At 49.1% G+C, this 25,578-nt stretch overlaps 1 protein-coding gene across 6 annotated transcripts in view; it reads left to right on the forward strand.

The window, feature by feature from the left end:
- The first annotated feature begins 2,068 nt into the window (after window positions 1-2,068).
- EVA1C (eva-1 homolog C) overlaps window positions 2,069-25,578 on the forward strand; it is a 71,075-nt gene continuing 47,565 nt past the window's right edge. Inside the window, exon 1 of one of the 6 annotated variants that reach the window (XM_087861764.1) lies at window positions 2,069-2,579. In XM_087861764.1, coding sequence (XP_087717890.1) covers window positions 2,420-2,579 — 160 coding nt within the window. In that variant the 5' untranslated portion in view covers window positions 2,069-2,419. The remainder of the gene's footprint in view (window positions 2,580-25,578) is intronic. The other 5 variants (XM_087861763.1, XM_045785515.2, XM_045785514.2 and 2 more) reach the window with 5 other exon arrangements.

Below are 25,578 nucleotides of genomic sequence, written 5' to 3' on the forward strand. Positions count from 1 at the left end.
CAGTCGTTAAGCGTCTGCCTTCGGCTCAGGGCGTGATCCCGGCATTCTGGGATCGAGCCCCACATCAGGGTCCTCTGCTGGGAGCCTGCTTCTTCCTCTCCCACTCCCCCTGCTTGTGTTCCCTCTCTCGCTGGCTGTCTCTCTCTCTCTGTCAAATGGATAAATAAATAAATCTTTTAAAAAAATGTCCCTCCCTCCCTCCCACTCAGCTCCCCCTATCTTTCGCTCTGTGTCCCCTTTTCGTTTATGATTCTCCGTCACTGTCTGTCTTCCCGTCTGTAATAATGACTAACATTGACGGGAGCATTTACCACTCCAGGCCCTGTCGTACCCATGTCACCTGTAACAACTAATTAAAGTGTCAAAAGCCTGAGACTTTACAGAGAAGAAAACCATGGGGGTGCATGGTTCGTAACAGAGCCCAGTTTATGCCTACAGGACCGTAGCAGCAGCCCCCAGCCCTGTGGGAGCGAGGTTCCCTGTGCTAGCCCCCACAGTCCCCAGCACACACCAGTTCATACCTAAACCAGATGCGTGAATGGCTGGGATGCAAACTACACGTTTTGAGCCAACATTACTTATTCAGTGACTCCTAGTGCTAGGCATCCTTACCTACCCTCCCAGCCTCAGTTTCCCCAACCTAGAAGGTGCACACTAACACTTAGGTCCAAAAGTTATTGAGAAGGTTGAGGTCTTTTTTTTTTTAAGATTAAAAAAAGTTAATAATCTCTACACCCAACATGGGGCTGGAACTCACAACCTGGAGATTAAGAGTTGCGTGTTCCACCGACTGAGCCAGCAGGGCGCCCGGAGAAGGTTGAGTATTTTAACATAGATTTTAAAATTCATTTTGCCGGGTAGAGTGCGTCCTGCTGCAGAAATACTGAGGCTTAGCATTTGCCGCCCCCACCTACAGACAAGGGGGAAGGGGCCAGAAATACCAGTTCCTCCGACGGAGCCCCTGCGGGAGCACTGTGGGACTCCAAGTCGTCGTCCAGCCTTCCTGGATCCTTGCGGCGCATCTCTGCGAGGGTCCCACAGGTAGATCGGCGCGTCTGGGATTTCTGCGCCCAAGCCTCCCCGCCGCCGCACTGTGCGGCCCTGGCAGTGCAGCTGGGAGCCGGCTGGGGCAGTGCGCCTGGTCCCGCCCTTGGGCCTCATTATCTACGTTTCCGCGTCAGGCCCGCCGAGAACTTGGCAGGGCCTCCCCGCGGTGTTCGGGAACACTTTGTGCCGAGCGCCCGCCGGCCCAGCCCTCCTCCCTGCCGCCGGCGCCGCTCGGCCGGACGCTCGCGCAGTCTTCAGGGTTTGGGTCGCTGGGGCCCCCAGGTTCCCGTACCCGGCGCGCAGCCACGAGCCCCCAAGCGCTCCTACGCACTTGTCCTCTGTATCCCCGAGCCCCGGCCGCGCAGTCCTCTCCTCGCCCATGAGCTGGGCCTGGGTCACACCGCGCGTAATCTAGAGGTTCAGAAAGATGCGGTGGCCCATTTTAAAACAAAGCCCAATTATTAGCGCTCGGTGCTATTTGTGCCGGGCCAGTGTCAGATCCTCTGAGCTCTGCGGACAACCAGTACCCAAAGGAAACGTAGTCGGAGCAAGAAGAAAGAAACCGGCTCTGAAGACATCTGACCCGCTTTGAAACCCCCCTCCCCTAACACTTCTTCTTTCCGTCCTGGCTGCGTTAGCTTGGGCAAAGCTCGGGACCTCAGTCTCCTCCTCCGTGAAACGGGGATAACTGTACGTGCTTGGTAATTCTACAGGAGGAGCGCCGCGCAAGTCTCAGGGACGTCAGTACTGGGGTCCCACACCTCCAGGACCCCACCTTCCTGCGGCCCCTGCCTCGGCCCCGCCCCGGGGGCTCCTGGGCTCAACGCGCGGGGCTGGCTCCAAAGTGCGTCACGGGCACCGGCCGCGCTCCTCCCGCAGCCAGGGCGAGGCTGGCACCGGGCCAGCGCGGGCCGGGCCAGCGGTGCCGGGCCGTCTCCTGGGCGGGGACCCAGGCGTGGAAGGCGCCCAAGTTGCGCGGTCCTTGGTGCGCTGTTGGGGGCGCCCCCCGCGGCGGGCAGCTCGCCAGGGGTCGACCTCCGCAGCCGCCAGGCGCGCGAAGGCTACACTTTCCCTTCGGCCCCCCTCGTTTCCTCCCGCGGGGCGGCAGCGGAGATTTCCTCTCGGGGAAACTACGCGGATCCTTCCCGGGGCTCCTCGCCCCGCCCCACTTCTCCGCCCCCTCCCCTTTGCTGGGGAGCCGGTGCTGGCCTGCGCTTGGAAGAGGCTCTGGCAGCCTGAGCCGGGAGGTGGCGGGGGGCCGCGGAGCCGCAGGCCACCGACTCGCCCCGCCATGTGACGCTGCCCTCTGCCCAGGGACCCCCATCGCGCCCCGGGCCCGGGCCCGCGCCCGCGCTGGGTCGCGCCGGGCACCATGCTTCTGCCTGGACACGCGCGCCCGCCGCCCGCCCCGCAGCCCGCGCAGCATCCTGGCCTCCGCAGGCAGGTAGAGCCTCCCGCGCAGCTCCTGCGCCTCTTCTACTGCACTGTCCTGGTCTGTTCCAAAGAGATAGCAGCGCTCACGGACTTCTCTGGTAAGAAGCACCCTCCCTCGCCCTGCGACCCCCGCGCCGCGGTGCGCGCAGGTGAGCCCTCGGCTGGGGGCAGCCGCCCGACATGGCACAGCCGGGTTGGATTGAAGTTGAGGCACGCTCATAGCCAGTTTTCTTGCCTGGTGTGAGCCTTTGGCATAGAGGTGGCTGCGCGTGGAGTGATGGCACGGGAGCCCCTCTCCTCCCCAAGGAAGCGTAGGTAACATATTTGGAGTTTCTCGCCCTGCTGTTTATCTCGCCAATTTCCCAGCATCGGGTCCTGGCATCAGGGACACGACTCTGACGGATGCGTGTCCCCTGGAGGCTCCTAAGTCCTGTGCCGCGCCCAGCGCCGTACAATACACGTGCCGGTCGGAGGAGTTGCCCTTGGTTTGCCACTCGCATAGTCCGGGTGCTCCCCAGCCTGCCTCCCGGGTGCCCATGTAAGGAGACTAACCCTGGGGACGCGTGACCTGGAGTCTGAGCCGGCAAGCAGGGAGAGAAGCCCGCCGGGAGGTCTGTGTCCCAGATGAGCAGAAGTTTACAGAACAGACTGGGGGCGGGGGTGGTCTTGACTTTACCGCTAAAAGGTACTAGCGCCCCCGCCGCCCTCCAGTCCCAGTCTCCTTTACAGGAAATAATGACTCCCTCCTCCCAGTAAACGGTGAGGCTTTTCTTTGGGGAGACTCACACCAAAGCACCCGCAGCTGATCTCAGTTCTGGGGTTGTAGGTGTGGCTCCACGAAGTGAGAGAAGTTGCTGGGTTGATGATGGCTGTAGGAGCCACATTCTTGTATTAGGGCAGCATTTGCCTCCAGCAACACAGTCCTTGCAGTTGTAACAGACCTGGGTCTCCCTCTGGTGAAGACGGAGGACTTCACCCTTTCCCAGCCCCTGCCCAGCCCAGGAGGCAGCTCTGAACTCCACTCTCCCACTTCTCAAGGAATCTTCTGCCAAGTCCAAGCTTTTGCCTGCAGGGTCTTTTGCAATCTAATCATGGTAAACGGAGTCACTGCTCACCCTTCTCTGCAGTAGACTAGTACATGGCAGAGAACACTGGCAAAGCAGAAGCTGAGCTGGGTTTCTAGTTTACTTACAGAGAGTGTCATTGTTAGCTGAGAGCCCTTAGGTCAGAGGTTCTTTGCTTTGAATATTTAATATCAAGGCAGTGTTTCTACCTAGCAAAGGGAGCCAAGATATGCCTATTTGGCAAGCAAACCGTGGTCCTTAAAATCGAGCACCACGGGGTCAGAATGCTGTGGTAAATGTGCTAGGGAAATGCTTTTCAAGTGCTATTGACTTTTTTTTTTTTTTTTTGTAATAGAACTTTCTTGGCTGCTAGAAAAGTTCTGTATTTGCTGATTTAAGCTATGGAAAGCAGTTCTGAATCTGCCACCCCCTGGCTCTGAATACTGTGGAGAAAGCAGTGAAAGCTGACAAGCCCCCCCGCCCTTTTTTGGTGACATCATTGCAACTGAACAAATATTGCTTTAGGTAAATTGCGGTGTAACCATTAGATTGTTTTCATAGATTACAGACACTTGGAATTTGTTTCTTTAGTGAAGCAGTTGCAGTATATGCGGCCGTCTGTAGGTTACCACCCAAGTTTGGCGTTGTCTGTATGTAGCGACCATTCTAGAAAGTGTGCTGGAGCTATCCACCAAGGATGCCGCAGACTAAGGGAAATGGGTATTTTGATACATGTTCTTCTAAATGATAGTAAGTGATAAAAAAGAATTATTTCTTTCTGTGTTTGGTGTAGAACTTGAATTCCAAGGTTTAAAAACTCCCTGAGCCAATGGCAGGTAGTGATATGGCCAGGTCCATCCACAAGCAGCCCCCATTTTAACTCTGATCAGCTTTGCTCCTCAGGGATCTGAGGGCTAGGGAGAGAGTGTCAGGGAGCCTTTTTGGGAGAAGAAAAGAAAAAGAAATTACTTCCTTCCACAGCACAGACATGTTCAAGTTTAAATCTAAATGCTATATTGTGTGGCGTTGAGGAAACAGTAGATAGAGAAGGCTCAGAGAGAAAGATGGAGTCTTTCAAAGTTGATTGATTTGACTTGAAACTTTTAGGGACCCCCCCCCCAACTGTGTGATATACAGCATTAAGGAAAATTCCCAAGCTCCAAAGATGACTGTCTGGGGGCACCTGGGTGGCACAGCAGTTAAGCGTCTGCCTTCGGCTCAGGGCATGATCCCGGCGTTCTGGGATCGAGCCCCACATCAGGCTCCTCCGCTGGGAGCCTGCTTCTTCCTCTCCCACTCCCCCTGCTTGTGTTCCCTCTCTCTCTGGCTGTCTCTATCTCTGTCAAATAAATAAATAAAATCTTAAAAAAAAAAAAGATGACTGTCTGAGGGTTCAGTAGAATGCTTTAGTCAAAGCAGTGGATACTGATCATGTAATTCCAACACCCCCATCCCCCCAACCCTTGGGGGCCTCCAAACCTAATGCTTGCTTTCCCGGGGACAGGTGGCCCTGCTCTTTTTTTTATGAACTTGGAGGCATTAGAAACCAGAGGTCTCTAAGGAGACAGTGCCCCCCACCCCCCACAGAGCCTTACAAGAATAGCCCAGCGCTGGGGAGCAGCCTTCGACAATGCAGATACATGCTGGTTTTTCTAAACAAGGGGAACATCAAAAACTGAAGCTGAGGGAGGGTGGGGAGGGGGGAACTTGGGAGCCCTTTGCCTTGGGAAGAAGGGGATGGAGGAAGGATGGTGTTTCCACATGAAAGAAAGTACCAGAATGTCAGGGGTCCCAGCCATTGTGTGTACAGTATAGGGCTTCCCAGGAGATTAACAGTGCAGAGTTTTGGAAAGTTACTTAAGCCTTTCTCTTCTTTGCAACTCTTCCTTGAGCCTTTTCCTGGGGCTGTCAGCTGGTGTGTTTTCCTGGGTCATTGATTTTTTTTTTGCTCTGAGGATTCAAGCATCGGATCTCACTCTTAATAAGCCAGGGGCTGCATCATGGCCTCCTCCTCCCCCTCCGCGCTCGTGACTTGTGCTAATCACCTCCGAGCCTGCTGGGAAAGTCTCCCCCAAACACCCCCTTCCCCCTCGTCCCTGAAGACATTGAGATACTGCCAGCGGCCACTGGAAGGCTATCATCACTGCATTAAAAACATATCCCAGGGAGACAAGAGGAGTTCATGCAAAATTGGGTGCCTGTGATCCTTAATCCCAAACTCAAATACACTCGGCTTTCACCCATTTTCCTCTTGGGGTGGAGCTCTGTTTTTTTGACTGCATGCCCAAATTGAGGATTTGGCCTGAGAGGTCCAAAATGATCATTGATTTTTTTTTTTTCAAACAGAAGTGTAATGTCAGCATCATCTTTGTTCAAAGAACAAGGCAGGGATGAGGGCTGAGAGGAGGGAGGGGCGCCACCTTGGGCTCCAGCCATGAAAAGCAAAGGATCCTCCACATTTTGTCCTACTTTGAAGAGCGATGTTCCAGTGTGTCTCTCAAACTTATTTTGCTGAGTTGGGTTTCTCAGGTCTTCTTCTTCCTTCCCTTCTTCTTCTTCATGATTTTTCTCTCCATGTCTCTCTCCTGAAGGCCAGAAGCATCTTCTCTTGTCTCCCTGCGTACCCCTGTTTCTTTCTTTTCTTTCTTCTCAAAAAAGTTCAGAGTGATTGATGGGCTTGTTGAGAGGGATGGGGAGGGACCAAGGGAGGGAAGGGGTGGAAAATCATTCTAGTTCCCACTTGGAGTCCTAGAAAACTCTCAACTTTTGACAAAGTAGGCATGAGAATATATCCACACTTTTGCTTTCACCCTGGGACATATAGTGGTCAATGTGGGAAGCAGAAGAGCAGGGAGATGAAAAACAAGGAGAGTGGGGTGGCCTTTGAGGTTTTCCTTGTACCAAATTGTCCCCAAACCTCAAAGATGGAAGGGCTTCTCTGGGCTCTGTCCTGTTCCCTGCCCAAGGAAACCAGCAGCCCAAGCCAGCAAGAAGTGGTGCTTGGTACCAGATCATTTGCAGCCCAGCAAATAGACCCAACCCTAGCTCCTTATTTCACTGGCCAAGAATTTCAGAATGTAGAAAATGGGAAGTCAATCAATCTCGAAGCCTTAGGGGTGGGAACCAGGTCCTGATGGAGGGGATGCAGTTATCCCTTTAGGAGAGAGTGAACCTTCCCTTTCTACTCAGAGAAGCAGTGGGTCTCCATCCTGGAGGCCCAGAAGAATGGCTTCAGTCTGAAAAATGTGGGGATGTGCAAGCAGCACCCCAGGCTTTCTCATTTAACTGGTCTGGGGGGGGTGGGGCAAGCACTGGCCTCATTTTGAAAGCTCCCAGGCAACTCCTTCCAGGACAGCCAGAGTTGAGAACTACCGCTCTGGTTTTCAGAGGACTGGACTACCTCTTGCATGCATGGGTTCATTCAGGGGCGCATAGGCATGACTGGGTGTCACTCTACCCCTCCTCCAGGACTCCCCACCAGGGCGACCGGGACTGTATTTTCCCAGCCACTAGTTTGTGTCTGCGTCCCGGCACACACACATAGAGTTCTGCATTTTCTTATGCCTTAGTCACATCACCCCTTTATTCAGGGACTGTCTTTACTTTTCACAAATTTTATGGGATGAAAAGCCAGCTCATAACCAAAGAAAAACAAGCCCAATATCTGAAGGAGTTGTCCAGCTGTCACAGAAGAAGAGAGATGAAGAGAAGCGTCTGAAACTGCTAGTCTGTTTCCATGGGAAGTAACTACATTTGAGAAGTGTTCTGCTGCTCTTTCTGTAGCAGGGAAGAGGAGTCGGGGCCAGCGAGTGGCTCCGTTATTGATGGCTTTGCTCTCCCAGGCACTTTATTGGAAAGGGCAGCCTAGCAGCAAGTTAGGGGAAGGGACAGAAAAGCAGGGAGTAAAAGTTAATTGAGCACTGTGTTATCTGATTTTCTCCTCCTAGTAAATATTAGCCTCACTTTCCAGATGAGAACCCAGCCTCAGAGGGGTTGGCTAACTTGCCCAAGCCACCCAGCTGGGACCCAGTGCAGGGGCAGACTTAGACATGAGCCTGGGGGAGGGGGCAGCTGGGGCACTTGCCTGTATGGGTGCTGGGTGGGGAGCAAGCTAGAGGGAAAAAAGGTGCCACAATCTGCCTAACCTTTCTAGATAGTTCGTGGAGGGACCACTGCTGTACCAATTGCCCACTGAATAGAGTGAACTTGCCCCATTCTGTCCTTCAGTACCTTTTCGACCCAGTCCACCCAAAGTGGGTGCACACAGGAGGTGATCCAGTGGATGTAGGAGGAAAATGTTAGAACTTCTGTTCGTTTATACTGGTTTCTTTTCAATCTTAAAAAAAGGTGTCGCCTTTGGCTTAAAATTAATGGTTGAGCAGTATGCAGTTTGTATGTATATTGAAGATGTGTTCTCAAAATGTTTCTGCTAATGGGGTTCATGATTTTAAGGATTGGGAGGTCACTGGTCTCAGCCACCGTATCAACATCTTTAAAATTCCTTTTTTTTTTAAAGATTTATTTATTTATTTGACAGAGAGAGAGAGACAGCCAGCAAGAGAAGGAACACAAGCAGGGGGAGTGGGAGAGGAAGAAGCAGGCTCCCAGCGGAGGAGCCTGATGTGGGGCTTGATCCCAGGACTCTGGGATCACACGCTGAGCCGAAGGAAGACTTTTAATGACTGAGCCACCCAGGTGCCCCAACATCTTTAAAATTCTTGAAAAGGCACCACTTTGGGGGTAATATGCACTGAAAGAACAACTGCTCCCCCGTTACCTACCCCAACCCCCTATCTCACTGTCTGCCCCAGCTCCACACCTGCTAGTAAAATTTAGAGACAGGATTTAAACCCACTAACTCGTTTCCAAAGTCCATACTCTTGTCATTCAAGCTAAGTAATGGACCTAGAAGCTAGAGGTGAGAGTTCTCTGAAGTTTTATGATACGAAGTCGCTATTCTAATGAGGCTGGTGTGCTTTTATCTTTCTGGAAGGAAAAAGCTTTCCTTAGTAATACAAATCCTGGAGTCACCAAGATTTTAGTATTTATTTATTTATTTACTTTATTATTATTATTATTATTTTTAAGATTTTATTTATTTATTTGACAGAGATAGAGACAGCCAGCGAGAGAGGGAACACAAGCAGGGGGAGTGGGAGAGGAAGAAGCAGGCTCCCAGCAGAGGAGCCTGATGTGGGGCTTGATCCCAGGACTCTGGGATCACGCCCTGAGCTGAAGGCAGATGCTTAATGACTGCGCCACCCAGGCACCCCAAGATTTTAGTATTTAGTCACCAAGACTTAGAAGGTGTATCTCAGATGGGAAGGGTGGCTGACCAAGTGACTCTAGTCTGTTCTCTGAGTCTCTCCTTCTCCCTGGGGGTCCCTAATTTTGCAACCCATGAGCTGACCCTGATGTGTGCACCATCTCATTTAAGACTCTGGTCCGGCTGGGTGTGGCTTGCCTCAGCACAAGTGAAAGAAGTGGGTGAGTTGAAAATACTATTAGTGTAGCAAGCACATTAAAACACTACGAACCAGACACTGTTCTGAGAACTTTATGTTTATTAACTCATTTAATCCTCACCACCTGTGAAATGGAAGCTATGATAATAAATTGAAGAAACTGATGCAAAGAGAAGTGAAGCAACTTTGGGGGATTTGAACCCAGGCCGCTCCTCTAATATGAAAACAAATACATTGCCAGTAGTTTAAAGCAATGCCATTTCTGTAATGCTTGTCTCTTAATCCACCACACCAGCCCCAAATTTTCCCCAGGTTATGTGGGAAATATCTGTAAAGGTATTGTTCACTCCATGTCCTGTCTAAAGATAGTACCATATAGTCCCGTAGAACTGATTACAGAATAGGATCTGTATTCCATTTCTGGAAATACGGTAAAACCGGTGATCTGAAATTATTTTTCCAACAAAATACCCAGAGCCGCTGAGTAAAATGTAACAGACATCCTTTAAATGAGTGAGTGACTAAATGAAAGGGATATAAACAGGAACAAACACGAAGAGGGATCAGAGAACTGGAGAAGTTAGCTGGCACTGACCCTGTGGCTACACTGGGACCTTCTGATGGTCTTTACAACCAGCATTTAACAGGTGCATGGAGGCAAGAGGCGAGGCATTAGACCAATGTAAAGTGAGAAGTTGAAATAAAGATCTTCCTATAAAGCTGGGACCTGAAAGGGTTAAACAGTCATTAAAAAGGCGGATGAGAAACAAACCAGCCTTCCTGCAAAGAAAAATGGCAAGAAAACTTGTCTCAGCCTGGGCTCAGGTTTGGAGAAAAAAATTAATCTCCTTCAAGAATATATAATCACAGGCCTGCCTTTTCAAGAGTCTGGGTTTTAAGTTCACATTATCTTTACCAAGAAACCTCATCTGAGAAACACCTCATCCAAACAAAATCATCCAAGGTTAGTTGTGCTCCAAGATACTTGGCAAAACACAGACACACATACACACACATATATCCTCCTTATATAAAACCATGATCATCACAGGCTCCAAAAGATTCCTACAGATGAAATCCTGCTGATTATGAACACACAGTCCAAAATCACATTATATGAGCAACAGAGAGCAGTAAAAATAACGAGTTCTTAATAAACAACAGAGGAAAACTAAAATAGAAAACAAGTAAAAGAGCAAGTCTAAAACATGACTAAGGAATCAAAGGCTATAAAGATTTGAAAAAGAACAGAATATATCTGCTAACTCTACTAATACCTCTATACTAATGAAAATATATTCATTAAAATAAAGCTTAATGGATAGATATATATAGCTGAAGAGAGAAACAATGAATTAGAACATAAAGCTGGAGAAATTATCTAGAATGCAGCAAAAAAGGTAAAGTCATGGAAAATACAGAAAAAATTTGTAAGACATGGAGGATGGAATGTAGTTCAACATATAGTGACCCAATAGTCCAGAGAGAGCAGGGGAAATGAGGGAGCAGCAACACTCAAAGTGATAATATCTTTTTCTTAAAAGATTTTATTTATTTATTTGACAGAGATAGAGACAGCCAGCGAGAGAGGGAACACAAGCAGGGGGAGTGGGAGAGGAAGAAGCAGGCTCCCAGCGGAGGAGCCCGACATGGGGCTTGATCCCATAACGCTGGGATCACGCCCTGAGCCGAAGGCAGACGCTTAACAACAGGTACCCCTCAAAGTGATAATATCTGGGAACCCATTTTCAAGAATTAATGAAAGATTCAGACTGAAACATCCCAAGCAAGAAAATAAAAATAAATTTATACCCATCATATTTAAACTATAAAATACTAAAACAAAAGTGACAGTCTTAAAAAAACAATCAGAGAGAGAGAAAAAAAATATGTCATCTCTAAAGTCTTTGCAACAACAACAACAGTGAAAGCCAGGAGCTAGTGAAATATTTTTCCAGGTTCTGGAAAAACAAAACAAAACAGAACAACCTGTCTGAGCAGAACTATATACCCAGCTAAACTATCAAGACAGAGTGTGGAGATTAATACAAAACATAAACTTAAAAAAAGAGTGTGAAATCAAGCCCTGTTTACCACTGATAAATGCTTCCTGAAGCAACCCCCAGAGGATGTACTTTGTGGAGAAGAACACCAAGTCTAGAAGGAAGGACTGAGTTATAAAGAGAAGAAATGGTACAAAGAATGGCACTTTACCTACATTCCTTGCTCCGTCTTCCTTCATAGAGAATGCCGTCTCCTTGCCCAGAGAGAGATGTCTCAAAGATATCTTGTCCTTTTGGCAGCTAAAGCCAAGGGACAGATTTTTGGCCCAATTGAGCTCTTCCACTGCCTTAGGACCTCCAGTCTGGGATATCCAAGCCTGCTCCCCAGGTGGCTGTCAGTTCCACAGTGACTATACAACGGGAATTCTGTGTGAAAGAACAGGAAATGTTCGAGTCTTTTGGGTACCGGATGCTGTGGGAGGTATGATACAGGGCTTCCCTAAAGAGTTAGTCCTGTCCTGGGGAAGCTTCCTTCTCATGCACACACACACACACACACACACACAAAGCAGCTTGAAGGGTGAATAGTAGATTTGGCAGGTCGCATTCTCCAAATGGTACCCAAACCCCAGGGCGTGGAATTGAGGATTTAGCAATGTGCCCGCAGACCTACCAGACAGCTCTGCCCAGGCATAGATTTTTCCTTTCCGTACCTGCACTTCTGGACACATGTATCCCTTGCTCATTCAGGCCCCTGAAATGGAATTTCTCCTGCATTAATAAGCTGGAGAATGAAGTGATATTTGGGGTTAGTTTTGACCTGAGGGCCAAGTTTTCCATACCCAGAGAAGCAGGCAACATTAAAATTCAAAACTCAGGCCACTGAATCTGAAATGTATGTTTGCAAACTGTCTGATTTCATGTCTGCCTCAGATGTCTCGTGAATACAAATCGCCTCATTTGGGGTTGGGGGAGCAGGCAGAAGGAAACCTAAGAGTGATCTCCAAAACGAATCTTTAATTCGGATGAGTATAATAGAATGTAATCCCGTTTCAAGTCTGTCAGCATTCCTTTGATGATTACAAATGAGTCCCTTTTCCCCTGCAACGTGGGGGAATAATCTGGATAAAATAACCCTTTTTGTCTGCCAGGGCCAGTGTGATGCGTACTCGTGACAGCCTACAGAGTAGTGTTTCAGGGTCTGAGAAGAGCGCTGTGCCACCAAGTTCTTCCTTTCTTTCTCTGGACTCAGAAGATTTTTCACTCTTTTTATGTGTACCAGCATCTGAAGTTTTCAGGCCTAGAAATCATAAATCATCACACTGTCCTCTGGGACAAGAGAGATGTGGATCACCCAGCCCCGTCCCCCTCTGCCTGTTCGACGGGAGACAGGTGGAAATGAGAAGACACCAGCTCATTGAGAAGGCCGACTTGTACAGCTTTAGAGGGATAGGCTTTGAGGAATGCATACAATTTTATAGCCCGTTTTCTACTGAAAAAAAAAAAAGTACCTGAACCCCAAATCAGGCTTACACTCTTCTTCTTGTCAATTCGGTGGTGAAATTAAGGGGTAGGTGTTTGTAAACTCTTTCCTCCATTCTTCAAGGTCCGGACCGCTAAACACGCCTTCCAGAACTAGCAACGCCGCATGCTGTTTGGACAGATTAGACAGAAAGCAAAGACAGCCCCGTCCGTCCGTAGCCTCAGGATGAAAAGTAGTCTCGATGGCCCGGAGCTATAGGACCCACTGTGGAGAATTCCACTGAGCAGGTCTTGAGGTCGTGTCTGTTCTGTGACTTTAACTCCTGAAGTTCAAGTGCAAAAGGTTCCTCTCTTCTGATTTGCCCCACCCCGCCTTTTTTTTTATAGCTAGATGCCCCAGGATTTTTTTCTCCAGAATCCTTTCCTTTCCTTTCCTTTCCTTTCCTTTCCTTTCCTTTCCTTTCCTTTCCTTTCCTTTCCTTTTTCCTTTCCTTCTCTTTTCTTTCCTTCCTTCCTCTCTCCCTCCCTCCCTTTCTCTCTCTCTCTTTCTAGAAAATGGGGGGGGGAGGTAGAGGAAGAGGGAGAGAGAGAATCTTAAGGGGGAGAGGGAGAGAGAATCTTAAGCACTAGGCTCGATCTCACGACCCTGAGATCATGACCTGAGCCAAAATCAAGAGTCAGATGCTTAGCCGACAGAGCCACCCAGGTCCCCCTCTCCAGAATTCTTTTTAAACAGTGTTCTGTTATGACTCCCTAAAGTGCTTTGAGTCGAAAGGCCTGCTGGTCTCAGACTTCTGTGTTTGTCTCTCGTTGCTCCAGACATGTTATTTGGGGTGGTCGACCTTGACCCCAAATGCCATCTGGTCCTTATAGTAGATGGCTATCTTTACCTGGTGACAACTCAGCTCGTCCTAATGTTTAGTCTAAAGCAGTGGTTCTCAATCCAAGGAGATTTCGTCCCCTCGCTCTCAGGGGTGCTTGGCAACGTCTGGAGGTCATTTTATTTGTCACCACTGGTGGTGCTGCTGGCATCTAGTGAGTGGGACCCAGGGATGCTACTGAACCCTCTTTGATACACAGACAGCCCCCCCTACAGGGAATGATCCCGTCCTCATGCCAGACTTGAGGAACGCTGGGCTAGACCAGCGGGCGTGCCCCTGCTCCATTTTCTACATGTTCAGAACCTGAAGAGGGTGGGGAAAATTTGTAGTGACCAAAGGTGAGTCTGGAAAACCTAGAGACGGCTCCTTGATGCTCTTCTTCAAGGCCAGCTTGCCTCCTGCAGCCACCAAGAGGTGTCCAGTTCTGAAGCCGAGGAAACAGAGATCCAGCCACTGCGGTGCCCTACACGCTCCCGGGGCCCCGGGGCTCCCCTCGCCCCACCCCTTTCCTCTATGGAACTTGCCTGCGCCCCGGCCCTTTTGCCCTCCTGATTGCCAGCTCACATATTCGCCATCGTTATTATCAAACTAAAATATCACCCCGGGGGAGGTGTTCAGACTTGGAGTCGGTTGCTCGCTCGCAGTGCGAGAATGCATTTGCAACGCCTCTCAATTATTTCACAACTCAGCCAAACAATCATGGTGGGGGGGGGCAATCTGATTTGAATTTTTAAAAGAGAGACTGAAAGTCGTGAAAACCGAGCCTAGATCTGCTTTTCTTCGGTGGCGCTTCCCACCGTCTCCTCCTCCTTTCCTCCTCCTCCTTCCTGCACCCTCTCTCTACCACCCCTGCCCCCATCCCACCCACCTCTGCACATCCGGGTTCAGATGGCTCCTGGCACATTCATACCCAAAGGATGTATCTGTGAAACATTGTGTCCACCTCTCTGTGCTGCGGTTTATAATGTGTTGTCATGGTCCAAGATGTTTCTAAGAGTTAATTGGGTGAATAGTGTTGTTCAGAGCAACACTGTTCAGCACCCGGTGCTGAATGTCGCACCCTCACCAGGGTGCCCGTGAAGCCTGTGCGGTCATGGGGTTGAGCACCGTGGCAGCGCCCCCACGGAGAAGGAAAACCAGCAGATCCCTCTGAAATGACAGCCGTCACCCCTGCTCAGAGGCCACCAGATCAAAGGACAGCCACACACTTTCAGACCTGACCCTCCTCAGTCACCCCTCTTTCGGACAGGTTGGAACTCTAGTGAAAATATTTCTTTCCTTCTGCCAAACACAGAGAAGAGATGGTATAGTTTCCAAAGAAGTGAACGGGCACCAGCAGGAACGGGTGTGCAGTATTTGTACAGTTCGGTGACTCAGTACATCGGAGTCTCCAGGCATTTTAAGAGCTTTGTCAAAAAAAAAAAAAAAAGGTCTATTGTGTGGCTGTTGGCACTGAAGAAAATAGCAGGCCTGTCAGAACTCTGTTTCAGATTTAATTTTAAAGTGGGTGATGTAAGAATGCTGTCCAACGGGAGGGCTTTGCTCCTTTTCTCATTCCTGTCCGTTTGGGGTGATAGAACTAGAATTTTCGAGAATCAGTTCATGTAATAAATCAAAGTACCTCCCCTTGACACCCTCTTTATAAAAAGGCATCATGTTCTTAAGCAAAGACTGGTATGTTTTTAAAATGAATATGGCTTCCTGCAATGAAAGTAAAAACGTATTTGTGTTTATATGTACATAGACACACCTGTACATACCTCTCTATACAAAAGATTTTGACTAGCCATCTATCTCTCTGTGTGCATGTATGTATTTTTTCAGAGTATCCTCTTGCAAGATCTTACTTTTCTCTTTTTCAATGCAGTTTCAAAAATGCAGGTCTAGAGACATTACTGATTTTCCCAAATGCCTCATGCATTTGGTATTGACTTCTGGGTATTGATGTTATAAAAATAAGCAGGAAAACATTATTATGAAAACATTCTTTCCTACTTGTTTCCTTCCTAGGACATTAAACAGTGAACAGTGATTTTTTTAATCACATATATATTTTAACATAGAGTACATGTTTCGTTCTCTCTGTCTCTGCCTTCTGTTGGCCATAGAGATCTTATACTATATGTGAAAGAAAGAAAGAAAGAAAGAAAGAAAGAAAGAAAGAAAGAAAGAAAGAAAGAAAGAAAGAAGGAAAGAAAGAAAAAGAAAAAGAAAAAAAAGAAAGAAAGAAACGAAGCATTGTATTCAGTCCCTAGGTTCGACTGAACAATGAAGAGGTTGTAATTTTCTGAGCTGGGAAAATTTCTCACAATGTTGCCAAGCCCCCATCCCTGTTATGGGAGTGACTCTGTCCATACCAGTCACTTGGGTCCTACATCCAGAACTGCCAGACCTCAGCAAAACAACCTCTGTTTCTTGCTGGTTTCCGGAAAAGTCCCTTAGAGACCTGAAGAGTGGCTGAATTTAAGGGTTTCTGTTTGTTTGTTTGTTTTGTTTTGTTTTAAACATGGAGACTCTATACACAACAGGAATTGTACCGGGTTGAGTCCAGGATAAAATCAGACGATGGAGAAGATCAGTCTCTGGAAACAGCACAGATAAACCCACCTCGGCTCTCCATGGCCCCAGGCCTGTTAGTGTGAGGAAGGCTTGACCAGAAGGAATGTCTTAATTAAGTACTGCTGTCTGTGTAGCTAAAACGCACGCACACAGAAGCGAAGGGACTCATCCTTAGAAGGCAGTCGGACATGCAAACCAAACCCAAACGGAAGGCGTCCCTGGAATCTTGTGGAACCTTCTGGAATGTAGACTTGAGTCTACTCTGCACCATTTATCTTTATCACCGACATCTTCTCTTTCTGTGGGACGTTCAGTATTAGGTGGAGTATACGAGGTCTGATATAGTAATCGAAAGCTTTACTTGAAGAATGTCAAATGTTTGTGGTTCAGCCTCACAGATTGGGTTAAAATTGCAGTGTTCAGTGTTAGGTTGTAGATTAATTAATTATCAATTTGTTGTTCAAGCAAGCTGCGAGGAACGGACATTACCTGACAATATCTGTGCTTTGGTGGGCTGTGGGGAAGGGTGAATTTGCTGGAATCACAGAAGCCTGAGAGCCACAGGGAAAAGTTTTAGCAGTTCTCACTGCAGGGCTTTTGGGGTCCAGGGCTGATGCTATCACGTAGTAAACGCTTCCTCCATTGGACGGTCATACAATTCTACCAGGGCAACAAGTCACAAAGGACAATATACAGACTTCAGAACAGAACGGCACGAGACAAATATGATGCAATACACATGTAATACTAAATATTCTAGTAGCCACTTTGGAGGAAGAGAAAGAAGCGAAATGAATTTCCATAGTAAATTGTATTTAACCCAAAGTATCCAAAGTATCATCATTTCAATATTAGTAAATGTGTTAAAAATTTTTTTCTAAGGATTTTATTTATTTATTTGAGAGAGCGTGAGAGAGCATGAGGGAGCCCAAGCAGAGGGAAGGGCAGAGGGAGAGGGAGAACGAGACTCCCTGCTGAGCACAGAGCCTGACCCACCGGACCCACCCACGGACCTTGGGGCTCGATCCCGGGACCCTGAGATCATGACCTGAGCCGAAGTCAGACTGAACCACCCAGGCGCCCCAATACGTTAAAAATTATTAATGAGACTTTTACAGTTCTTTTTGGCTCACAAAGACTTGGGAATCTGGTGTGTTTATGACAGCACATCTCAATTCCCAGCGGCCGCATCGCAAGTGCTCGGTGGCCATGTGTGGCCGGGGCCACTATCCTGAGCAATGCAGCTTTAGGAGGGGGGGTCTAGGGTCTAGAGCAGGGCAGAGGTTGAGGTCTGGGGTCAGGACAGAACCTCAGGCCTTTCTTAGCACCTTCTTCCCACAGAGCCTGGGTCAGGCCTGCCTCATGAAGGGGCCAGCAGCAGGTGCCTGGTTGCGCCTCGGGAGCCCGGCCTCCCCAGCTTGCCTCCCTGCTGCTTAGAGGAGGACTGGTGTCCTCCTGCCTCTTCCAGCACCTTTCCTGAGAACCCACGCAGACTTCAGGCCTGTGGGGAGTCATGCAAACTGTGATTGAACCCTCCAGCAATATCAGAAATCGGTCAACCCTACTCACCCAATTCTTTTTCTGTCACCTGGATGTCACAAGGATTTGGGACTGTTGTCTTGTGTAAACCCACCTTGGGGTACTGGGGTCTGGGGAGGCCAGTGTTATGGAATCCTTTTGCCTCGAGGCAGCTGTTGGACGGTCTTATCCAGAGGGGAGAGAACCCAGGTCGGGTACCAGGAAGGGGTCTGGCCAGGATGTTTCCCAGCTTATTAGTGGCAGGACCAAGATTGGACCCAGGACCCTGCTCTGGTGTTGAGTCGCTGTGTTGCCCCCAGGATCAGCTGTCACAGGAAGCCGAGATGAGGGGGCTCAGAGAGACCCCAGCTCAGAGATCCCCCCCGGTTTAACAAGACCACAGGCTGCTTGTCATTCCTCTGGGCTGCTAGAGTCACCTTGGGGGAGATTTTCAGATGTACTGATGCTGGAACTTCTCCCCAGCCTAAGTGAACTTGCATCTCTGGGCTGGGACCTGGGCATCGATATTTTTAAATATCCTGATGTGACCCTGATTGCGGCCAAGGCTGAGACCTACTGGAAAGCAGTGCACACTTTTTATTCCGTCTGTGTGTTTATTAAATGTTCGATACTTCTTATTATTTTCCCAGACACAGAATATTTGCAAGAATTGTGTAGAGACTTCTTTTATACCCTTCACTCAGATTCCCCAAATGTTACCATTTTATCATATTCACTTTATTCCTTTCTAAGTCACAGGCAAGATGTCCTTTACTCCAAAACCCCTGCGTGTCCCTCAAGAACAGGGACTTACCTGAGAACAGCGGTCCAAATCAGGAAATCAACCCACTGCAATACTGTTTTCTAAGCTACAGACCTCATTCCGGTTTCCCTGGTCGTCCCCATAATGTACTTTAGAGCAAAAGAAAATCCCAGCTCACTGCTCTTTCCAGCTGTCACATCTCTTTTAGTGTCCTTGCCACCTGGAACAGTCCCTCAGTCTTCATCTTTCCTGACACTGGCGTTTGTGAAGATTCCAAGACGGTTATGTTATAGGATGTTCCTGAGTTTGGATCTGTCCGATGTTTCTTCTTAGTTATATTCTCATGCATTCGTGCAGGACCGTCACAGCAGGGACCTTGTGCTCTCTGTGCGTCACACAGGGAGGAATGTGATGTCAGGCCACTTAGGATTCCGGAGTGAGCTTTGATGGCCGGTGAAGGTGGGCGTGGCCCTCTTGTAGATTGCAGATGCTGTGGTCCTCCACGTTTACATGGATTCATGGATCCTTTTCGTTGGCAGTGTGTCTAGCAAAGCTGTGAGGGTCTTCCACTCAGGATAAGCAGGTCTTAGAGCAGGGGAGGGGGAAGACGGAAAGGTTCTGGAACCTGGAGCTTTACCAAGGGGAACAGCTCTAGAGAAGGCACCGCCAATGTTGCTCTTGGCGTTGGGATGAGATGGCAAGACAGCATGGGGCGGGCAAGAGGGTTTGGATTAGGGAGAGAGGCGAGGAGGAGAGACTGCTTGCCCACGGCTTTGCTGAGAGCCGCCCTGCTGCCCTACAGATGACTTCTACGAGTCCCTCCCCCCCTCCACCGACACCAGAGTGCCACTCGCTCGCTTTCTAAGCTTTGACTCACCTCCCAGCTGCATCTGTCTTTTCCTTTGGGGTTGATGACTTCCAGATCAGCCCCAGAAATGCCTTCTGTGAAGGTGATACCCGCTGACACTTCAGCGACTCACGCTGTTTACTATCTACTGCTTATCTCGAGATCAGATGAGACTCTTGTCATTTCAAAGAGCATTTCAGAACTTTGGTTAGTAGAAGTCCTCCACTAGGCTGTTGCCTCACAAGACCTTTTTACTCCACAGATTACACCTGCTATTTATTTTAATAAATGATCAAAACTTGGTTTTCCTTCTATGCATGTGTAGGGAACAGTGTATTGGCCGAAGTTGGGAAGGGGATGGTGTTTATTTCTGTCCACCTGTATCTTGGCCCCCCGTGGGCTCCTGGGCAGCCATGGGAGAGCCCGGGCAGTGAGGGGCCTTCCCTCTCTGCGTTGCTGTCAGTATTTCTGCCCAGGGTTGTCTTTGGCTTGTTACCAGAATGTGTCGTTCCTTTTTCTTTGTTCCCCCTCCTTGCCTCACATATTTACCTTCCCCTGGGCAGCTGAGAGCAGCTCGAGAGACGTCACGTTGTCATGGAGATCGTGGCCACAACATGTGTGGGTTCCCCAAACTCAAGCTGCCCCTCATTGGTCTCTTCCTCATACCTTTGAACAGAACAAGAGCAAATGGAGGTAATAATAATAAAGGAGAATGTTTGTGTAGAGTTGACTCGGGTTGAATTGTGTCCCCTCGACCCTGTCACTGGGAAGATATGTTGGAGTCCTAACCCTTGCTACCTCAGAACGGGGCCTCCCTCACAGACAGCGTCCTTACGGAAGTAATGGAGTTAAGAGAAGGTTATGGGTGGGCGGCGGCGAGGGGGGGCGGCGGGGAATCCAATATGACCTGTGTCCTTGAAAAGAGGAAATTTGGATGCAGAGACATGTGCAGGGAGAATCCCATGTGAAGTTTACAGTGATGCTTCCACAAGCTGAGGAACGACCAGGAGCTGGGAGCACTTACTGAGCACTTCCCATACGTGGTGTTGCCATGATCCTTGTGGTACACGTGACCTCCTGAGGCACGGAGAGCCTGGGCACTTTGCTCATGGCCACTCGAGCCAACAGAACCCCCCTTGGGTCAACCCTCTAATATCCACCCCTCCCCCCAGCCACCCTACGCTTTGCCTTTTCTTCTGTGGCCTCCCTCTCAGACTCCTTTTTGGGGCCTTCTTTGTCGCCTCATCTCATGAGTGTCTGCATTCCCCCCCCCCCGCCCCGCCCAGTCCTGCCCTCAGTTTTGCCACCGGCCGTCGCCCGGGGCTTCAGCCACCACCTCTGTGCGGCCGGTGAAACTGCTGGCATCCTCCAGGGCCCCTCTGGGGGTGTCCGCCCCGGGACGCTCCTCGGGATGCCCAGAGGCGCTGCTGAATTTCCCCAATAAACGATGGGCCACAGTTCAGAACCTGGAGTCATCGTCGTGTCTTCCCTGTCCCTCAGGCCGCATCCCCCTCAACCTCCCACTGCCCTTATCAGCTGCCCCCACTTGTTCTAGGACCCAAATCACTGTCATTTCAGTCTGGACAAGCTGTACCATTTGCAGGGCCTGGTGCAAAATGAACATGGGAGCCCTCGCTCAGAAGTCAGGGGGAACGTGCTCTTAAAGGTACTAAAATAGGAAGTTTTCTCCTTCCTTCTGTGGGCTCTCTCCCAACTTGTCACCGTGTTTGTACTTGCTCTCCATGTCGTCCCGAGTAAAGAAAATGAGCATTTGGAGTGATTAGCATGGATTCTACTGTTCATCTTCATGTTGAGCAGTGCCAGTTTTTTTTTCCCTTAAAGATTTATTTATTTATTTTTAGAGGGGGGTGGTGGGCAGGGGTAGAGGGAGAGAGAGAATCTCCAGTGGACTCTGCACTGAGTGCGAAGCACGATGCAGGGCTCGATCCCACAACCCTGAGATCATGACCTGAGCCAAAACCAAGGGTTGGATGCTCGACGATCTGAGCCACCCAGGCGCCCCAGGGGATGCCAGTTTTCAGCGCAGATGTAGGAGCATTGAGCAAATCTACGGGGTTACAGAAATGACCCGACTCTTACCATGTGCGTGTGCTGCACGCTCATTACCTCTCTCCACCTTGGGCTTACGGTGTGTGAGGAAGGACGGAAAGGTCCCCCTACTTTCCCGTTCCTTCCCTGTCCTCGTCTTCAGCACAGGCGGCTGGCTCACACAGGGAGTAACTCAAGTGAGGACGATGTGACGGGGCTCCTTGGTCGTTCCTCTTTCTCACAGCGCCGTTGCCTCGCTCTTGGTTCAAAGCCGATGCTGATCACGGCGGAGGGGGGTGCTCGGTACTTGCTGTCTCTGTTTACCGTCCTGGATGGAATACGCTTTTCTGATCCTGGCTTTGGGTTTTCCTGGATGCATCGCTGTTGTGGGCCTGCCAGAATTCTATGCTCAGGGCATCTCAAATCACCCTAAGAACGAGGAACAAGGAACGGTGGCAGCTCAGAGCGTGGGTGCCTCCTCTGCCCATGCACGTGCCCCATTGTCCTATGGGGCTGTGAGTCCAAAGATTAGATCGTGAAGGATTTCCAGATGGTGACAGCAGAATGCTAAACCAAGTGTGGGGCCCTTCTGAGTGTGGGGCTGCACGCAGCGCTGAGGTCATACACCCGTGATGTTGACTCTGGTCTCAGCTGCTCCTACCCGATCCCCATTACCTGCACCAATGCTCCCCGGCAGGATTGCGACCACCCTAATTTCATCATGGGTCTCTCCAGTCCATCCAACACAGACCACTAGAAGGATTTCTCTGAGCCGGTAACTAGAGAAGGACTCCGGGGTGGTGGAGAATAGAGAAGACAAACGGGGCTCAGAAGTGAGAGTTGTAAGCACTCAGCCGGTGCCTAAGTGACTGTCTCTAAAATCAGGTAACAGATTAAGAAGAGCAAGTGTGCAATGAGGACAGTCCGAATGCCCACTAAGGAGGGCACAGCAGGGGACATAAGCAGCTCCTGGCAGAATTAAGGAAGTGTGGGCCCCCAGGCGGTTTGGTGAGGCTGAGCCTGCTGCAGAAGTTTTAAACCCGCCCTGGGGGGAGCGTGCCAGGGACTCAATTAAGGATGAATATCAAGGGCAAGGCCAGGCCGTATGTGGGCGCCCGTATGTCTTTACATGTGTCCAGCCTCCCCTGTATCTGTGAAATACAAAGAGAGAAATATCATTCCTTCCCCTAATTCTAAGGTGACAGAGGGGGAAGCCAGATGACCTGTCCGAGATCTTTCACTGTGATCCAGTGAGGAGGCCGTAAGCGACATAGGGGTCACCCAGCCTGTTCTTAAGCACAGCCTCTGGGATACGCTGTTTACATTTGTCTCGACATCTAGAAACTTGCCTGCTCTGGTTTTGCTCCCTGCTCAGGGAACAGAACGCATTCCATCACAAGTACAGCAAACCTGTTTTGCCCCTAAATCTAATGGTTGCAACCTTCCAAATAGCTTTCTGAGGTTTGTGGTGCTACTCACCAAACCCTCTCATTTCTAAAGTGTAAGAAAAAAAAAAGTTTCATTATTACGAGCAGTGCAATCACTCTATAATTTTCCAATTAACTGAATGAGGCACAAAATGCATGCCCTGAAGTCTTCATTTTGACCTTGAACGTATCCTGTGTCCCTTGATCATCCTACACATTTCGGCAGTGGGCAGACTGGAGGTAAGCAATCTGAAGTTGAAAGGCTGTTTACTGGTCGGGCGGGGAGACAGCACCTGTCCGCCCCCACGGCTGTGGGCTGGGCTGTGTGGGGCCTTCTGGTTGGTCAGCTTCCCTGAGTATTTCTGAGAGCCTTTTGTTGTACATGGGGATAGAGCCACTAATTTGGCCAAGTCCAAGCAGGAAAGATCAAGTGTAGATTTCATATCGGAGTTTCAAGTGCTGGTAAAAAGTTGCATTAAGTTATCAAATGCACTGCAGTCCCCCGCCTTAATCGCCAAGTGGCTCTGTAGTTTGGGGGGTTACTCGGCATCCCAAAGAAAAGGAAAAGTATTCCGTTTAGGTGCTTGAGGCAAATGGGGATTGATCCAGTTACTTTTACACTAATCTAATCCAGATGGTGTTCACTGAATAACTTTCTGGGTTTAGTACCTGGTTACCGAACACGGTGTTAGTTTTCATAGAATTTGAAAGCTTTGGTCGAAAAGCATGAAGGATCTCCTACCAGACCTGTTCAAAATAAAATAGTGAGTGTAATCATAAGATTGTAATTCGAGTCCAACATAGCATGCTTGGAGTAATTTTTAATCCATTGATTCATACCCTTCTCTTTCTGTGTATAAGTATATAAATATGTATATATTATTGTGTATATATGTTATATGTATGCATACATGTATATGTAACATAGTATAGAACTGTGTTATAAACTGGGGAGTCAGTTCTCCCGGGATCACTCCAACATGGGCATGGAAATTACACTTGGGAAGGCATAGGAAATTAAAGGGTTTATTATACTCACAGGTCTTTGAGGAGAGAGGCATGGCGGCCCCACAGGGGGCCACATGGGAGGAGTGCCCAGGGGGCAGCTCCACCAAGCAGGGGGGAGCTGTGAGGGAGAGGACCTGTAGGCAAGTGCCTGTATTGGGGGTTAGCTGGAGTACACAGGCAAAGGCATGAGGCTTTTTATTGGTGTGTTTGAAGGTGACTAGGTCGTGGTCAGGGAGCCCAAGAAGGGGACCTGGTAACAAGGGCCAGCCTTACGACCTTGATCACTGCTCATGGTCTGTGTGTGGGGTGTTGAGGCATCAGGAAAACAGAAGTTTAAAGACGTGGAAGTACTGGGTGAAGCTGATTGCTGCAAGCATTCACCAGAAGCTGCTACCTACTCATTCCCGTCTGTGTCCTTCTCTTGCTCTACTGGTCCTCCGCACTCTCTCGCATACGTAAAACAACTATTCCCTCACTTCCTACTCTATCTATGTCAGATTCTTTCCGGGTGCTAGGGACAGAGCAATAAATAAAACAAAATCCCTCTTACATTCAAAAGGGGAGAAGTCGACCATAGGTCTCCATGCGGTGAAATACAGCAGAGGCAGGGTGATGGGGCAGAAGGTGTGGTGCTTTGCAGAGCAGCCGGGGAAGGCCTGTCTCATAAGGTTGCATCTGAACAAAGGGCAGGAGGTAGGGAGGGGAAAAGCAGATACTTGGAAGAAGACGGTTTCAGGCGAATAGAGCAGCCGAAGCAAAATCCTCAGGTGGGAGTGTGGGTGGCATTTTTCAGAAACGAGGAGACCACTGTGGCCATAGCCAAGGGGAAAATGGTAGGAGATGAGGTCACATAGGGAGAAGGGATCCCAGTCACAAAAGGACTTGAGGTTTTTGTTCGGGTGAGTTGAAAAGTCATACAGTGGACGGACATGTGTAGACAGATGCTTGGCCAGCCAGGCACAGGGATCTGAAATCCATACACATAAATTTGCACATGGGCATCCACACAGAAAAATCCACTTAAGATATGAATAATTCTAGGGGCGCCTGGGTGGCTCAGTCAGTTAAGTGTCTGCCGTCAGCTCAGGTCATGATCCCAGGGTCCTGGGATTGAGCCCCACGTCGGGCTCCTTGCTCAGTGGGGAGCCTGCTTCTCCCTCTCCTCCCTGCTCGTGCTCTCTGTCACTATCTCTGTCTCTCCTCTCTCCCAAACAAGTAAATAAAACCTTAAAATATATATATATAATTCTAAAGAAGAAAGTCTGGGGCTTGATGATTCACAGATAGGTGTGTAGAAAGAGAAGGCAAGGAGGTATTGGAAGAGAAAGTAAAAAGATAGAAGATATTTGGGTAAGTGGCTCCCAGAAGGTAGAATTGAAAACAAGAATTCCAAGTCCCGGGCAGTGGGAAAGTCTCCATGTGCCTGGAAGCTGGTGTCTGGGTGCCATGTGGCTCTCCTGTAAAACACAGGATGTTCATTTCTCAAGGCAGAGAAGTCACAGAGAGCCAGGGGACATTGTCACGTTACTGGACAAAGGTTCACAGTCAACTTCCAGGGTTAATTTTTCCCATATCTGATTAGAAATTTGAGAGTAATAATACACTTTGGGATTCCTCTAAATACTCTTGGAACAATAGCGAACACGGGAAGTTTGTAGGTCCGATGCTTTTGGAAATAGTATTTTTATTTGGCTTGAAGAAAACCAAGCAGTTTTGTTCTCAAATAACTGACTTTGTTGAGAAAAAGTGGTCAGGGACTGGATTTCAGGAATTCATAGGCTGAAAAGTGGCTTATCAGAAGCCAGCAAACTTACCCAAATTAGCCCGTAGCTGGTTCTTTTCAGGGAGTGTTGTGCTCATTTCTGTGAAAAGTGCTTCTATGGCACCCCAAAACCTGATGACAAATGATTGATGGCATGACCCCCCCATCACGGAGATGAGCCCCTCCTTGGGGGCAGTTTTTTAGATATGAAAGCAAACACTATCTACTCTTTTACCAGGTGTCTTTGTCCCAAGGCCAAACCAAGGCGG

This window comes from Ursus americanus, chromosome 4 (genome assembly GCF_024610735.1).
Source record: "Ursus americanus isolate L20-20 chromosome 4, mUrsAme1.1.p, whole genome shotgun sequence".
In the NCBI taxonomy this organism is placed as follows: Eukaryota; Metazoa; Chordata; class Mammalia; order Carnivora; family Ursidae; genus Ursus; species Ursus americanus.